The sequence below is a fragment of the Mytilus californianus genome, unplaced genomic scaffold (assembly GCF_021869535.1).
Source record: "Mytilus californianus isolate M0D057914Y unplaced genomic scaffold, xbMytCali1.0.p SCAF_2, whole genome shotgun sequence".
Lineage (NCBI taxonomy): Eukaryota > Metazoa > Mollusca > Bivalvia > Mytilida > Mytilidae > Mytilus > Mytilus californianus.
In genome coordinates, this window is record NW_026262668.1 from 46,031,116 (window position 1) to 46,048,205 (window position 17,090).

At 32.4% G+C, this 17,090-nt stretch overlaps 1 protein-coding gene across 1 annotated transcript in view; it reads right to left on the reverse strand.

Annotated features, from left to right (window-relative positions):
- The window catches only part of LOC127728971 (alpha-mannosidase 2C1-like), a 30,885-nt gene extending 18,532 nt beyond the window's left edge, over positions 1-12,353 (reverse strand). Inside the window, exons 1-12 of the mRNA XM_052236551.1 lie at positions 12,195-12,353; positions 11,557-11,654; positions 9,704-9,795; positions 8,780-8,886; positions 8,179-8,382; positions 7,791-7,907; positions 6,589-6,684; positions 5,988-6,079; positions 4,903-4,956; positions 3,607-3,733; positions 2,634-2,810; positions 1,392-1,422 (exon numbers count right to left, since the gene is read on the reverse strand). Coding sequence (XP_052092511.1) covers positions 1,392-1,422; positions 2,634-2,810; positions 3,607-3,733; positions 4,903-4,956; positions 5,988-6,079; positions 6,589-6,684; positions 7,791-7,907; positions 8,179-8,382; positions 8,780-8,886; positions 9,704-9,795; positions 11,557-11,654; positions 12,195-12,353 — 1,354 coding nt within the window. The remainder of the gene's footprint in view (positions 1-1,391; positions 1,423-2,633; positions 2,811-3,606; positions 3,734-4,902; positions 4,957-5,987; positions 6,080-6,588; positions 6,685-7,790; positions 7,908-8,178; positions 8,383-8,779; positions 8,887-9,703; positions 9,796-11,556; positions 11,655-12,194) is intronic.
- Positions 12,354-17,090: the final 4,737 nt, after the last annotated feature.

Consider the following 17,090-nt stretch of genomic DNA (forward strand, 5'->3'; position numbering starts at 1 on the left):
TAATGATTAACAGGTTAGATGTCATGACATTAAAATGAACATTTTTTTTAGTTTAAATGTTGCCTACTACTCCGAATTTAAAGCTCAACCACTGTTTTTTACCGACCCGATAACTACATGTATGTTATAATTTTAGCAGGCAGTGCTTGTACAATTGAAAAAAAAATACACTTGTACTTATTTCATTCGTTTTTGTAATATAACTAAGTTGTTACAACAATAGAGTTAAGCTAAGAAAGTTCTAGGTTTTTATTATATATTGAAATATTGCCACGTGCACACAGTGTCACTAGTGGACCAGGATCTGATTACCCTTTTGTAGCACATGAGATCACCTTTTGGTGGGGTTCGTGTTGCTCAGTCTTTAGTTTTCTGTGTTGTGTTTGTTTTACGGTTGTTTGTCTTTTGGTTGTTTTTGGTTTTTTGCCATGACATTGTCAATAGATATAAGAAGATGTGGTATGAGTGCCAATGAGAAAACTCTCCATCCAAGTCAAAATTTATAAAGGTAAACCATTATAGGTCAAAGTACGGTCTTCAACACGCAGCCTGGGCTCACACCGAACAGCAAGCTATAAAGGACCCCAAAAATTACTAGCGTAAAACCATTCAAACGGGAAAACCAACAGTCTAATCTATATAAAAAACGAGAAACGAGAAACACTTATGAACCACATCAACAAACGACAACTACTGAACATCAGATTCCTGACTTTGGACAGGTGCAAACAAATGTAGCGGGTTTAAACGTTTTAATGGCACCAAACCTTCACCCTTATTTGAAACAATAGTGTAACATCACAACATAGAAAGACACACAATAAAACAATGCGCTGAAGACCCAGTGGTGGTCTTGGGAATTGTTCTGCTCTTTGGTCGGGTTGTTGCCTCTTTTACACATTCCCTGCAAGTGTCCATTCTATATTCTATTCTTAGTGTTGGAGCAATAGGTTGGTCGACAACATTAAAATTTGCTTGCACCAACCTTGTGAGATTAATAATACTTTATGACTTTAGTCAAGCTTGGATACCACAAGCTGACTATCTTAAATCAGTTAGCATATAAGTTGCTTTTTTGGTTCCATGATCATGCCCTTGGTTGTCGTTATAGCAAGAAATGGGACAGTCATTAACCAATTGCCCTTATCAATTTTTACCATTTTTTTTTTACAGTTGATTACTTTGGAAGTCATTTCAAAAACAAAATAACGATTAATTATTCGTAAATCATAAAGAATTCAACTTACCTTCAATGTTAGTCTGAAAATAGTGTGTGTGCGTGTGTGAATGTGAAAAGAGCAACAAGGGTAATTTATTTATTTCATGATTTTACAAAATATGTTTAAGGCTTGTTTTGTGACTACAAAAGTAGAGTATTTTAATAAATATACCTTTGTAAATCTTCATTGCATCGTCGTATACCTAAAATGATAATTTGGCATATAATGTGGTAATGGAAGATACATTAAAGTAATTTTAATAAAATCATATTTTACCATGATTAATTATGTGACAGCAAAGTTAACTTGTATAAAAAAAAGAAGATTGATTATGATTGTCACCGAGACAACCATCCACTGGAAACCAAATGACGTAGATGTAATCAGCTGTAGGTCAAGGTTCGCCTTCAACAATGAATAAAAAAATATAATAAAAGGCCCCGACATGAAAAAATGAATCACACAACAAAAACCACAGAGTCATTTATATACAATTATTTTGTAGTTTCCTATAACCAGTACGTACAAATCATGAGCATTTTGTTTCAGAACTAAATATTTATGTTTTAAATTTGATATTTTGAAACACAAAGAAACACCATTATCTTATAGGAATTATGAGACTATATGTAATTAAAAAAAAACGAAATAATTATCAAGTTGTGTCTTGTGTTTACATTTATTCCGATTTTACATTTACAATTTTTTTTAATGTTTTTGATCATAGTGATGTCTTATTGAAGTATATGCAACATGTCATTGTGTGCTATGAAAATTCAACTAAACAAATGGATTTGTTTGATGTTTTAAAAAATCCTTTCTTTGTACACATTTATGTGACAAATGATTTTTGGCTCTTCCTCCACTATCAAAACTACGTTTAAAATGCATAAGAGAATATACATGCACTGATTGTTTATAAATTTGGTGATGGCATAGGGTAAGACATTTACCAATTAGCTATCCAGGAATATGCATCACTAGATTACACTTTTCGACGTATTTCAACAATTCAATTGAAATTTGAATGCTACAGCTAGACTGATTAATCTCTCAAATATGGGCATAGGTATCAGATCAAGGGACAGTACTCGCCAGTCTACGCTATAGCATCCAATACAACAACATATTACAATACATGCGTTTACAACTTGCTTCAGCAGCTTTCGTAAAAATAACATTAGAACACCCATTATATCTGTTTCGATTTCTCCTCGCTAAGATCACCTTTAATTTTGTAGTTATTTGTGATCACTGAACGAAGACTAAAAATGTTGTAATTTGATTGTATTTATATTAATCTCGTCTTTCTGTCATGTTATTTTTTTATTTTGCTTGAATTTCATGACTGAACATAGTTTTAAAATTTTGAAATGTTTTATTTGAGAAAAAATAGTTTGCAAATGTACTTACTGCTTGAATGGAACTACCAGGCAGAACATCATGGAACTGATTTAACAATACATTTTTCCAAATGCTGTTCAGTTTTTCCTTGGGGTATCTAAAAGTAGAACTTTCTAACAGCGAAATGCAGGACAAAAATTCCACATCATGCAACAACTGTTCACATCTACGGTTTGCCAATTTCGTCTGAAATTACACAAACTAGACAAATCATAGGTAATGGAAAAATAATTATTTCCTGTAAGCAAATTAGCAACGACAACAAAAAAAGCCTTTCTTATTGACACTCATACCACATCTTATATCTATTTACACGATTTAGATATGAGCATATTGATGAATAAGAAAATTTACAGTACAAAACAGAACACATTTTAAAAAGGCTGTAGTATTAAAAGCTAGATTTTTGTCAATATAACGCAAGTACAGCAACTGTCATACACGTGGGAGGTTTAGTAAGCTATAAAACCAGGTTCAACCTACCATTTGTTTTCTCGGAAAATGTCTGTACCGAGTCTGGAATATGACAGTTGTTTCCATACGTTCCATTGGTTGATAAAGTCTAACGTTTGATTTTGTCAGTTTTTATAGACCTCCATTTATGAATTTACATTGGAGTTCGGTATTTTTGTGGATGCTGTTTTACAGCAAACATCACCAGTAGTGGGAGATACATAATATACTGTGAATGAAGCCTAAAATGCGATATCTATAGTATTGTATGACCGACAGGTTTATATATGTAGAATATAAAGTCAAATCTAGAATGACGCACACGGCAACACAAATTCATACATGTACATGAATACAGTAACAGCATTATTAAATAACCAAATATTAGACCGAGTAGTTTTTTTCAAAGTAATTGAACTCTGGAGAAGGAATTTGAAATAATAAGGTAAACTAAAATGTAATATAGGTATACAAAAAATAACCGTAAGACTTTCAAAATGTAAATATTCGACTTATATCATGTATATACCTTAGCTTGTGATGTGTATGTGCCTTGATGAAACTCCAAAAACAATTCTCCTGTCCATCGACATAAGTTGTCCTTTTCATTTTGTTCAACATATTCAAAATATTTGGCAGGTGAAGACATTACCATCCTGTTATAATTTAAAGGAGTGGGGACTTCAAAGAGTTTTCAACCACAAAGAATGCATGCAAAAGTACCGTGTTTAGATTATATAAAAATCATCTGAATATTTCATTTCAATTTTTTATTTATATTTTTTATAATTTATGTATAATTTTATGTGAGGTTTACATTAAATTTTAGTTAGCTAAGTCTATGAATGCGTTTGCGTCTTTTTTATTTACTTATAGAATGATACACTTGGCATATATATGTGCATAGAGTCCACTTTCCACATAAATGTTCTTCACCAAAGTATGGTATAGCAAATCTCCCCTGAATTTATGTCATACCAGAGCCATTTTCAAAAAGTCTTTCATTCTTTACTTAATTTCACGATATCATCGCTCTATGTGTGTACTTTGAGCTTCTAGGAATATTATGGCACATTTTAAACAGACACATGTAACAAGGTTATGAATGCCTAACGATACACGTAAATGTATCAAATCCTTTAGATAAACATTGTTCCATTTTGTAATTTTTGGTCAAAATGTCTCAACAGCAACATTTAGCGCTTAACCATCTTTTGATTTTATGAAAAATATATACAATTGTTGTTAAATGTTTGAGGTACATGATATATACTCTTCAATATTGAAATTCCAGTAGGATTTGACATCTTTATGCTTTTGACCCTGTGAGTAACAAATACAATACCACCATAAGATGTTAATATATCAAAATGGCGATACACATAATCAGAAATATTCCTACCAAGTATGAAAGTGTGAAAAAATCCATTTGTTTAAAAAAAAATCAAAATACTGTGTAATAGATATGTTAACATTCATATTAAAACAAGTACACATATACTTTATCCAAAGCGTACATTTTTATCTGAAGTTTCGAAGTATTAAAGAAATTATAAAATCTTAATCATCTTTAATTTCATAAAAAAACTACATGAGTTGGAATGAACGCTTTGGACAAAATATATGTGTACATGTTCTATATACAAAAAGTGTGAAAAATTTAATTTGAATCTCAGTCATGGTCTCATCAGCTGTAAAATAGTTGCTTTACAAACATTAACTCACAGAGGCAAGCTAAAACACTTTTCTATTACTACGATACCGATCAATGATTACGAAAACTGTCATTAATTATTTTAATCTCAAATACCTAAATTATGTATACCTTGGAAGGCCATCAACATCACTCATTCTGTGAATTCTTTCAATCTGATTTTCACTGAAAATTAAAATTTCACATAATTTAGCTCAGCCTTTGGGTAAAAAAACTGATCAAGGATACCAGGCTTATAATTTTGTTCGCCAGACGCGTTTCGTGTACAAAAGACTACAGTCACTTTCGTATACAAAAGTTAAAAGGCCAAATAAAGTACAAAGTTGAAGAGCATTGAGAAAGCATAACAATTCGGATTTTCCACACGCCGATCTGGATAAACTTGGTGTAGTGAAAAATAGAAGTATTTGTTTCAATATAGTGTATTCTTGACAAAATTTCTCTTATTCCAACGGTCATACTGAACAAAGTTTAAACAAATAAATCCTTAAATAGAAATTTTATATTGTCAAGGGTTATACCGACGTCAGTTTATATGTCCAAGTAAAACAGTCAGACAAGGAAGTAAAACGGTTGGAATCGCTTGCAATCCACTTACGCAGAGACCAATTGCGTTAGTAGGGTAAACAAATACCTACATGTATCATCTGTCATACGATCCCCAAGTCATATCCAGCAGTAAGTATTAAGAAAAACACATTAAAACAACTAGAACTGCGAGTGAGCTCATGAAAGGATACCCACCCCCGAAATACTATTGCCACATATTGCAATATTTCAGGAAGCTGGTAGGTTCGATTATCTTCCTTTTAAAATGAAGGACATATATTATATTCATTTAAGCCCATCATCAGGTAGACCAAATGTACATGTACAACTTTGTAAAGCTTCAATTATCCACCAACCCGTTATGAGTTGCACTAACAATGCACATGGATATATATACAGACTGACAGACCGATAGACACACGTATGGAAGGACGGACAGAGTGATGCCTATATGACCCCCCCCCCCCACAAAAAAAAAACAACAAAAAACAAAAAACCAAAAAAGCTTGCAGAGGTATAATTGATAAATCTGTAGATTAGTAAAGAGTACATATGCAAGTTAAAGACATTCCTAAATTTCTGATCTAAATTAGTTGTGTGCTTTTAATGTATAGCTTGCAACAATATTTCATTATTGATTTACTAACGTGATACCACCTCCCCCATCACCGTATCCATAGAGATACATAGATGAGTTAGATCGACCTTTGTCCTCAAAGTTGTTCACTGTCATCACAACCTACAAAAATATATACATGTAAAATAAGCTTGAAACAGAAAAAGCTCTGAATTAAAAGAATCTTGAAAAATCGTCTTACATTCAGTTTCATTTAAGATAGTGTTTATTCCTCAAATATTGATAAGGAATTTTAGATGGCTGTACATTACAAAATACATATTGAAATTAGCAAATCATAGTTACGTTGATAAATGATCAAATTTAATTACTGAGCATGTGCAATATATTCTATGAGTTTAAAAAACACGTGTATTTTTTTTTATTTTAATGTGTTTTTTTTTAGATTGACAAAGAATTAGGAAAACTGTAGTTGTTAACTTCTATGTCATTCGGTCTTTGGTGGAGAGTTTTCTTATTGACAATCATACTACATCTTCTTATTTTATATTTAACATATCCGAGGTTAATTCTGTTCCTGTATCATGTGCATCGGTGTTTTAGATTTTGTTTTAAATTGCGTACAATATATTTGATCTCTGCGTATTTCTATTAAAGACTGGTGTACCTACCTCGTGCACATGGCCAAGCATATGGTAATTGTTACCAGGGGGAAAATGTGACAGTATCTCTGTGCCATCAATACCTTCCCATATAAATGTGTGATGCTGAAGAGTAAAAAATAGTATTAAGCCATTATCAATGTCTACGTTTTTCTTGAAATATATTTTTTTAAATTCTTGACATATCTATCGAAAAAAACAGACTTAAAAGACCTTCATAAGTCGACACTACCACCCAATCTGATAATATTGTTTTACAAATAATACATTCGATATCTGTGAAACTATATAATGTTGACAAGTCTGTAACAATACATTAAAACAACTGAAAATGACAACATATAGGACTAGCCGGCTTTACAAAATACATGATTTACCAATATTTCGTACTTTATTTGACCTTTTTTACTTTTTTGATTCGAGCGTTACTGATGAGTCTTTTGTAAACGAAACGCGCGTCTAGCGTAAAAATTTGTTATGCCTGCTATCTATGATGAGTATATTTCCTTTAGTTTGTACCAGTAAGTTTTCAGTATTATTTTTGTTGTTGTTCATATATATGAAATGGACATGTTTTGCTATTTTTTAAGGTCATCTTAGTATTTAATGTTCAATTTCAGAATCTTTCATCATCGTAAATTGCATAGGGCAATCTCAACATCCGCGTAAATGACGTCTGGGCAACTTGGAGTGCTTACAGCGATGATTTGCACGTAATGCAACACAATTTCTGAAATTGAATAGGCTTATTGCACTTCTTTTATTAAACATTTCTTGATATATAATAACAAATATTCCTATAAAATAAAGGTACAGTTGTATGTTATCCCGCTTCTCATATGAAATTTTTCATAAACACAATATATAGGTATTGCTTGTAGACTGTAAGTCACTAACGGTATCACCAGCTTAGTAATCAGTGCTTCAAAACTGACATTATTTATAACATAAGTAAAAAAAAAAACGCCGTTGAAAAATTTAAAATGATTAAAAACTAAGTTTCTAAGTCCCTCAGTTTAAGTTGACCTAACGTGCATGTGGTCATTCTTTTAGGTCCCTTTTAGTCTTATAGCTCCTTATGTTTCTAAGTATTTACATAGCTGTGTCTTTCACATGTTTATGTTTAAGCGTTGGTTATGTCAAGAAAAACGCTTCGGACGTACGAAATTTATTCCGTATTATTTTCATCACTTTCAAAATTTGACACTTACTGGAAATTTATTTACTGCATTCCAAGAAAGCTTCTGGGTGACAAACCTAGTCATGCCAGCTGATTTTACCATCTGTGGTAGCTGTGCAGTATAGCCAAAGGTATCAGGAAGCCAAAACTACAAAGCATAAAATATTTTTAGAAAAAAATAATTATATTCTATCTTGTGTCATTCATTTAATGTATATATTGAGATATCGGTAGTGATCCTACATGGAGAAAACATATCAGAAATTTAAGAAAAACAGAATATTTGAGATAACCTTTTTACTAGAAAGTAACACAAACATATAAATTATACACAAAAAAATCATTCAAGGTTACAGCAATCTGTATCTAGCACAAAAATCTAAACAAGTTCTGCCTGAATAAATTGTATGGTATCTCACCTCAGTACATTTACGACCAAATTCCTCTTGATAGAATCGTTGCCCATACAGAAATTGTCTTGCGAATGATTCCCCGCTTGGTAAATTTCCATCCATTTCAACCCAACTGCCACCTACTGGTATAAATTTGCCGGATTTTATGGCTTCGCGTATTTTCTTGTATAGCTGAGGATATTTGTCTTTTACCCACTGGTGCTGTTGCGCCTTTTAAGAGCAAATATTAGACAAGTTATTGCTCAAAACTACACACAGTACATTGCGTGCAATGACCTAGATGACAAAACAGAATAAGTCAATATTTAAATATAATATTTTAGCATAAATAATATATGGCCGAGCAGGATATCTGTAATTTTTTTCTTATAATATACATTAGAGTTGAGCAATTCAAGTAATAAAAATTACTAAAATGTTTCTGTTTGAAATTGAATATAAAAAAATATATATAGACGAATAAATACATAAATAAAGAAATAGTTCTATATGGTTTTATATGATAGCAGACAAGACTATGGTGTATTTAAGTAGTGTGTTGCTGTTTCATTGACGTATAACCACAACTAGTTTCAGTCATGATTTATAAAAGAACTGCCTGTCTGACCTGGGAACACGTAAAAGTGACATCTGGATATTGTTCCATCAACAACAAAGTTGAACTCCAACTTCTAGCACATTTCCTAATTGTGCAATCGTATCTCCATAGCCATGCTGAGAATATTAAATATGATAGATATAAATAAATCTATTATATCTGATCAAAAATAAAACATTAATCACTATGTAGCATGTAACAAAAAAAAAATACTCCCGGATTTATAAAATCACTTTCAAAAATATACTGTGTCTTGAGATAAAACGATATAATTATTCAAAGCAACTGTTCTATTCGCCGTATCGCCTAAAAATATGTGCGAATTTATAAAAATTAAACTCACAAATATGTTTTGAGACATACTGGTCTCCTTATACAAAAGAATAAAAGGAGATAAGGGGTATACGTAAATTAGACAGCACATCTAACAAACAAAAACAATTATTTTGACTACATTACGTATAGTACGCTGAAGAACATTAAATTGAATGAATTATTTGTGATGCTAGTCTGGATGTTGACCGAAAATAGATATAGTGGTTCTGGTTTTTCCTGGCTCTAGCATTATATATTCTCTATGAACTTACTATACGTTTTAGTGGGCTAGTATCTTGTGTTCTCCAAATCAAATGTTTTCAAAATTATTTAAAATTTGCAATTTTGATGATGTAAGTAAACATGTTGAAAATTAACACCAATTTCCATCATTGACTTCCTTATATTTACCCTGCGAGTGAAGCACAGGATAATTAGCCATAGTGACCCTTTTTTAACATAGGCGTCTAAACAGGCCGGAAGACAAGGAAATCAACAGCCACCCCATGTACTGTAGAGGGTGCGTTTGACACAATGGTATCTGTTTTTTATTGGACTTAGGATTTTTTATTGCCTCCTTGTTATCTTTTATCTCTTACTACAACAATATAGTCTTACCACAGTCTATATGACAGTGACCCATCGCATGGATTGTATGTTGAGATCCGCCATTCTTTTCAGCTAGAAACGCTTTTGTTACCTGTAATGCCCTAAAAGAAAACACGTGGCTAGAAAAAGTAATAGCTAATTGTTGTTGCTAATTCAGGTTCCGAAGGTCTTTAGTCATCCATTTTGAATCATCTGTTCCTCCTTTGCAAATAATGTACATGCGGGGCCTTCTATAGCCGACTATACGGTTTGGGTTTTTCTAATTGTTGAAGGCCGTACAGTTTCCTATAAATGCTTACATCCACTTCTTTTGAACTTTGGTGGATAGTTGTCTTATTGGCAATCATGCCACATCTCCTTATTTTTGTATGCAGTTATGGAGATAAATTCTTTCTAAACCGATATAAAATTCTTCAGTTGTGCCTGGTAAGTGTTTTTCACAAGTATCTTTCTTGTAAAAAAATGACGAAGAAACAGTACCAAGTTTTGCAAATAATGCTGTTAATTCCATTGATTTGCATAAATCTTCATTTAATAAAATTGAGAAGGGAAATGGGGAATGTGTCAAAGAGACAACAACCCGACCAAAGAGCAGAAAACAGCCGAAGTCCACCAATGGGTCTTCAACACAGCGAGAAAATTCCGCAATACATTTAATAAAGTGCATTTTTATATTTATTTTGAAATTAAAATGGAACTACAAAGAATTGTTTTCAAGTGTTATTGTTCGAGTCTTTACTTCATATGATAATCATAGATATAGGAAGATGTGGTATGAGTGCCAATGAAACAACTCTCCATCCAAGTAACAATTTATAAAAGTAAACCATTATAGGTCAAGGTACGGCCTTCAACACGGAGCATTGGCTCACACCGAACAGCAAGCTATAAAGGGCCCCAAAAATTACTAGTGTAAAACCATTCAAACGGGAAAACCAACGGTCTAATCTATATAAAAACGAGAAACGAGAAACACGTATGAACTACATAAACAGACGACAACTACTGTACATCAGATTCCTGACTTAGGACAGGTGCAAACATTTGCAGCGGGATTAAACGTTTTAATGGTACCAAACCTTCTCCCTTTTCTGAAACAATAGTATAACATCACAACATAGAAAGACACTTAAAGAAAGGCTTAACTCAATCAAAAAAACGTAAATTAACACACAATGAACGAATAAATTCGATCTGTGATACCTGAATGCAAATACATAGTTAATAAAAATTATAAGGGATAAATGATTAAGGTCAAAAGTAAATAAACAGGTTTAAACAAAGTTAACGTATTATACCACTGTGAAATGTTAAACAATGTTTAGAAAATCATCACTTTTGAAAAAACAGGTTTGCTTTTGACGTTTCTGTAGTTAATGTTTACAGACTGAGACCATATAATATATTTAAGCTGAATCTGAAACTTGCATGAAATATGCTATTAAATTTTGTCCAAAAAGTGTAAAACATACACGAACTATGGACTGCCACTAGAAACGTTTAAAGACGAGATTTGAAATACCCTATGAAGGTCTTGGTGGGGATTCATCATTTCGGTATAATATTATATATCTTTATCTAAATATCCAACTATTTTTGTCCTTTATCCTGCACCTTTTGCCCTTTATTCTCTATTTTATAAACCCCATCTATACACCCCCTCAATCGACATCTACAAAATGAGTCTTGATGGTTCATGAACATGGGACGAATTACATGAAATACATGAAAAGTCTGCAACCAGGCTTCAAAATATTATGATACCTTTAAGAGAGGGAGAGACCTGGATACGTGCTGGGTCCAAGTATCACTCAGTAATGCACGCCTTGAATACTTAAAGTTGAAAGGGTGGTCTTACTTACGTCTTTACAGAATCTTCCTTCCGATCAGAACAAATATTGACAGCATGATTAGCTGTAAATAAAGCTTGATATACTCTCTGATTCTGCCTCGGCAAATGCTAGAACGTAAACAAGTTAAATCAAACAAATGATATTTTATTATCTAAAGTTTTCATTGGACCAAGTCATAAGAACAGGAAAATTAAAATACTTCATTACATATATAAGACTTTCCGTAAAACATTGTTCGGTTCATTTGTATGTTTCGGAGTTTAATGTGACGTATATTTTCTCTGAACTAGTATACATTTTTATTTAGGGGCCAGCTAAAGCCTGCCTCCGGGTGCGGGAATTTCTCGCTGTGTTGAAGACCCATTGGTGGCCTTGAGCTGTTTTTTCTCTTCGGTCGAGTTGTTAATGTTAATGTTTTAGTTAACTAGAACGTTACAATGAAACCAATATTAGAAATCTAAGAAATATAAGTCGAGAAAATCGTATCCTTTGGCTACCTTTCGTGTCCTTATTTGCTTAAATTTCTTTAGATATTCTGATCTTTTGTTTTACTTCTTTTGTTTTTTTATAAGTTTCACGCACAATGTTTACAAAATTTATACTAAAAAGGAAAGAGAAAATGTTTGAAAATTTTCCGTAAGCATTACCTTAGCCATGCCTATTATTATTTCAAGATCTTGAACAAGATTATAAATATCTCGGTTGAAAACTGTAATTTCCGCCATGTTAATCTTGAACGTTTTGTTAAAATCTGGAGGATTGATTTGTTCACCACAGCCATCACCTTTCAAGCCAGTAAGCTCCATCTCTAAGAATATCGTATGCCTGAATGTGAACAAAATGGCGTCTTTATGCTTCATGTTTAGAATCAGATGTGCACTATTCGATCGTACTGTTTTTTCCTAATCGATTAAAACAGATTCCAGATCTAAAGGAAAACCTATAGAGTTGTTTTAATTATTAAGTAAAGCATGATAAAAAGTCTTGTCGAACAGCTCATTCGAAGTATACTGTAAGTATATCAAACAAATTCATCGGTTGACACTCGAGTGTATGAACATTTTTTGGATTTACATTATTTAAGTTTGTAAGTACTCAATCATTTCAATATTAAGAATTTCGCTGTGTGAAAACAAATACGAAGACAATGCAAAAATGCAAACATATATCAAATCAAATCAAACCCAAAATTGCACCTTATCAAAAAATAATGGCATTAAAGCTGTAAACAATAGAGATTCACGAGAAAACAAAATGGTTAATACATGTACCATCGACGAATGAAATTTTATAGCATTGTAATGACAACCAGCTCAAGCTAGTGTAATGTTTTGTATACAATGCTATCAGCTACTATACTTCATATTTACTGTTACAGTATTTCAATGCAATCACACACCATCGTTTTGGAGGTTTTATTGATTACAACCATTAATACCTGGACAGTGATAGCCAACATCTGTCAAAATTCATTATTTGAACAAAAGATTTTGATAACTAGTATCTTGAAATGTTTCAATTTTCGCTTACGTTAGCTCAGTTTCTGATAAACACTTGGAAATAATATAATCAGTCCGAATGTATACCTTTGGAACACCAGACAGTCCCTAAAATAGAACATATACAAATCTATAATGAATTAAAATGTCAATTGTTCGTAAACAATTGAAAGGTCATTCCTTTTGATATAATCTGTACATTTGAATAGAATTAGAGTGCATTGAAAAGCTTTAAAACACATAAAACCAAGGGTAATGAAATCGGGGACCAATGACCTTGACAACAGGGTCATAAATACAAAGTTCACTATCTACGACGTGTCCTTTACTTTTGACCTTATAAACTTTGTCAAGGTCATTGGCCCCCGATATCATTACCCTTGGTTTCATAGTTTTAGCTAATAATGTATTTTCGAAAAGCGTCAATGGGAATATGCCCCTTAAGGACAACATAGGCCGTCCCGGATAAAAGTCGGGGAAATTTGGACTGGCACTGAAAAATGAGGGTATATTGGATAGGGACGGCCACCTACGGACCCTTCATAGAGTTGTTGCAAGGGTTCTTAACGTGCAGAGGGCGTGGTACTCTTTCTACACGAGACATCGGATTTGACGTCCCCATTCTAACCGGACGTGGCTGCGTACTTGTACATCCCACACAGCCAATCTGACGCCCCACTTTGAAAAGGGTTTCACTGCCGGTCGGAAGAACACCGACTGACCATATTTCTATTCCCCAGTCACCCTTGGGGATTCTAAATTATTGAAAAACTGAGACAAATTGTATAGATTAACCAAAAATAAGTTGAAAATCCAGAATCACAACAGATGTGTACAGCAAAACCATTATTAAACATTGAATGATATAGTCAACCACGGTTTAGACAAGCAAAATGTACAATCTCAGCATTTAAACAAACTATATTATAAACAGTGTTTTATGTTTTCATTTTGGTTTTATTGGTAAATGCAATTTATGGCGAATCTCTTATATTGTGCTGTCAAAACTATGTTGTAATATTATTAACAGTCTTTCGCGATATAGATCTATTGTTTATACTTTTACCTGTATCATTGGGGCAAATGAAATGTATTATTTTGGCGCAAATGAAATATGAATTGTGGCGCAAATGAATTTCAAATTGGCGCAAAAGCGAAGCTACGAAAAGATATTATTTGCAATTTTTTACCTGAACAGGTATTCCATTTTTCCAAATCATGACTTCTGATCCTGAATTCCACCGTAGTCTGACTTCTTTCCCGATCCATTTAGATGGTAAGGTGATATTGAGCTTGAACCAGTGAATTGACCATCTTCGCATTCCATTAAAATAACGTGATGTTATTAAATGAAAATTTATTAAGCGCGAAAACAACATACTTTCAGTTGCAGAAAATTAAATTAATAATATATGATTTTGAATTCGATCAGAATTCACCTTTTTTTTTGTAATTAAATCATTTGCTTTTCAATTGTATGTTTAATGCAGCTTTTAATTTTTTGTATAATCTTTGAACTCTTTTCAGGATATTTACCAGCTACAGTTACACTAAACAACAACTTCATTGCAAATTATTACATTTTTTATTTTAGGTCTGTTTAGTTTTTTTACATTAGAGATCGAACGAACATACCTATCTAAGGTCAGAAGCCTCGTCAGTAACTGTGGGGTATAAGTTTTTTTATCTAAATGTTTTGTCCTTAGAAGATATGATACTGAGTGACGGCGTAGTTTTTTTTTTACTTCATGCATGTTGTGTTTGTACAGAACATATTTGATTTGGCTAGCGCTGAAATATACCAGTTTAGATCACTTCAGCTAATTACTTAATATTGTAGTATTTCTGATTTTGCTTACATATTGGTCATTTCCCGATTTGTTTATACCGCTTGTCAACCTTCTTCGAAAGTCAGCGGTTTGGCCATAGCAATCTTGTTAACATTGCCATTAAATCTTATAAGGCCATGAAATTGTAAGCATGTTCTGAAAATGGAATTAAGCGAATAATCAATCATACATACAACGGTCTAAATACGTCTCCAATTTTTACATCATCAAAAATTTTGTTTTCGAGATCATTAAATGTTATTCGATCTGCAGGTCCATAATGCTGTATTACATCTAAAGGAATTACGTCTTCGTATATCCTATATATAATAAGAAAAAGAAAACAGATTATAACAAACCAGAAAGAAATTCCATAACACGTCCTAAAAGAACGCACTTAGCTTCAACAATAACTTAAATAATTGAATTGTGTCAGTAAGATTGTGCATGGTACTTTGTCCTCAATTTTTCTAGACATCCATCTTGGCATTATATATCCTTTAGTAACTTTGCACAACGCTATTGTTTGCATATAAATATGCAAATACAGTTATATTTTGAAATTGTTTATAACACCCCAAAGCTGAGTGTGTTTTTCAATGCAGATAGTCTTGATTGACTGGGGTTGCCAATTTGCTCCGTGTTGAAGGCCTCAATGTTTCTTTAAGATGAGGAACATTAATAAAAGCGCTGTTTCTTTGCTATGGTTTTGTCAAGGGCGCATAGGAGTTTTATGTTATGAATCGATACATTCTTGCTTTTATATTATATGTAGATATTTAAGATATCTAGGACAGACAGTTTATATTTAAAATCGTCTTGTTTGACCTGACAGAGATTTCTTACCTTCCGTGCAAATTCACATCCGTATAATTCTTAGGTGAAATGTAATTTTCAACTCTTTTCAAAGTTGTTTCAAAATCTTTAACTCTCGGTACAGCCATTTTAGAAACACATTTTATTGCTACTTTGGAAATTGATAACGCTAAGCTACATGTACTTGTACCTATATGTGTATTTGTTTTGATCCCGACAAGACATGATATCACTTTAAAGTAAACACAAACAAAAACACACTCAAGATAAACAAATACGCGTAATAAGAGAAAAATAAATATTAAATTTTGCCCTTTTATGTATCATAGTCTTGTCATAGTACTCGATAAAATGTTGTAGTAAATGAATCAAACGGAATATTTACTGTCCTTTAACTTCATTGTATTTATATACCCATATGGAGTTATTTTCTTTTTAAAACAATAGGTCTTTCTTTTTGAAGAATCAACCCGGACGATATCAAGTTTCAATGAAATTTGCTACAAGGCATGGAATAATGACCTGTGTAAGGTCATTATTTCCCCTGATTAGAATGCAAACTATAATTGACTTAAACATTTAATTCATTTGATAGTTATCGTGTGTTGTTGCCAATTGGGGCTTTACTTTTAAATTTTCCATCGTTTAAGGCAGAAACAATCCTGTTCTCCGTTTATTAGATGAAATACCAAAAATTGTCGTTGGCGCACATTTCAACTTTCGAATCAAATAATTTGAAGTTTGGTTAATTTATCGCTACAATAAAGGGACATTATGTGAGATGAATTTGATAATGCAAATTTTTTTCATAACCCTTTTAAAACAAGCCAGATTTTACACATTCGTGTGTAGAATTTTGAAAATATTATTGATTCACACTGTATTGGTACATGCATCATAATTTCGTGCTCTCTTCGTTACAGTTCTGAACTTTTTATTTATTTAATAGCAACCACGTACTTTATAAAGGGGTGGGGATAATATTTAACTCTGAAACTCAGTTAAAAAAAATTGTATTGCCAGACAAAAGAGAAAAAACAATTATTCTGAATAGGTCGTTAAAAATTGTTGAAAAAATAATCTGCTTTTCCACGATAGAAATGTTATGAAAAAAAACCATAGCATCCCCCTTTCATAAACTAATTAAGTTGATACAATAAATTACTTACAAAGTGACCTGCATTTTTCATACACCGTAACAATTCATTTAGCACATACTTACAACTTCTCGTCCAATCATGTTGCTTGAATATGCCTTCTAATTTCATTGTTTCGTAATCAAGATATGAAAACAAAAATTGCCATTGGCTATTTTGAAATAACATGCTGTGTTCCAAATTAAATGAAATAGTTTGTAATCAGTTATCACAGTTATAGACAAAGGCGTCTATGTTAGGTG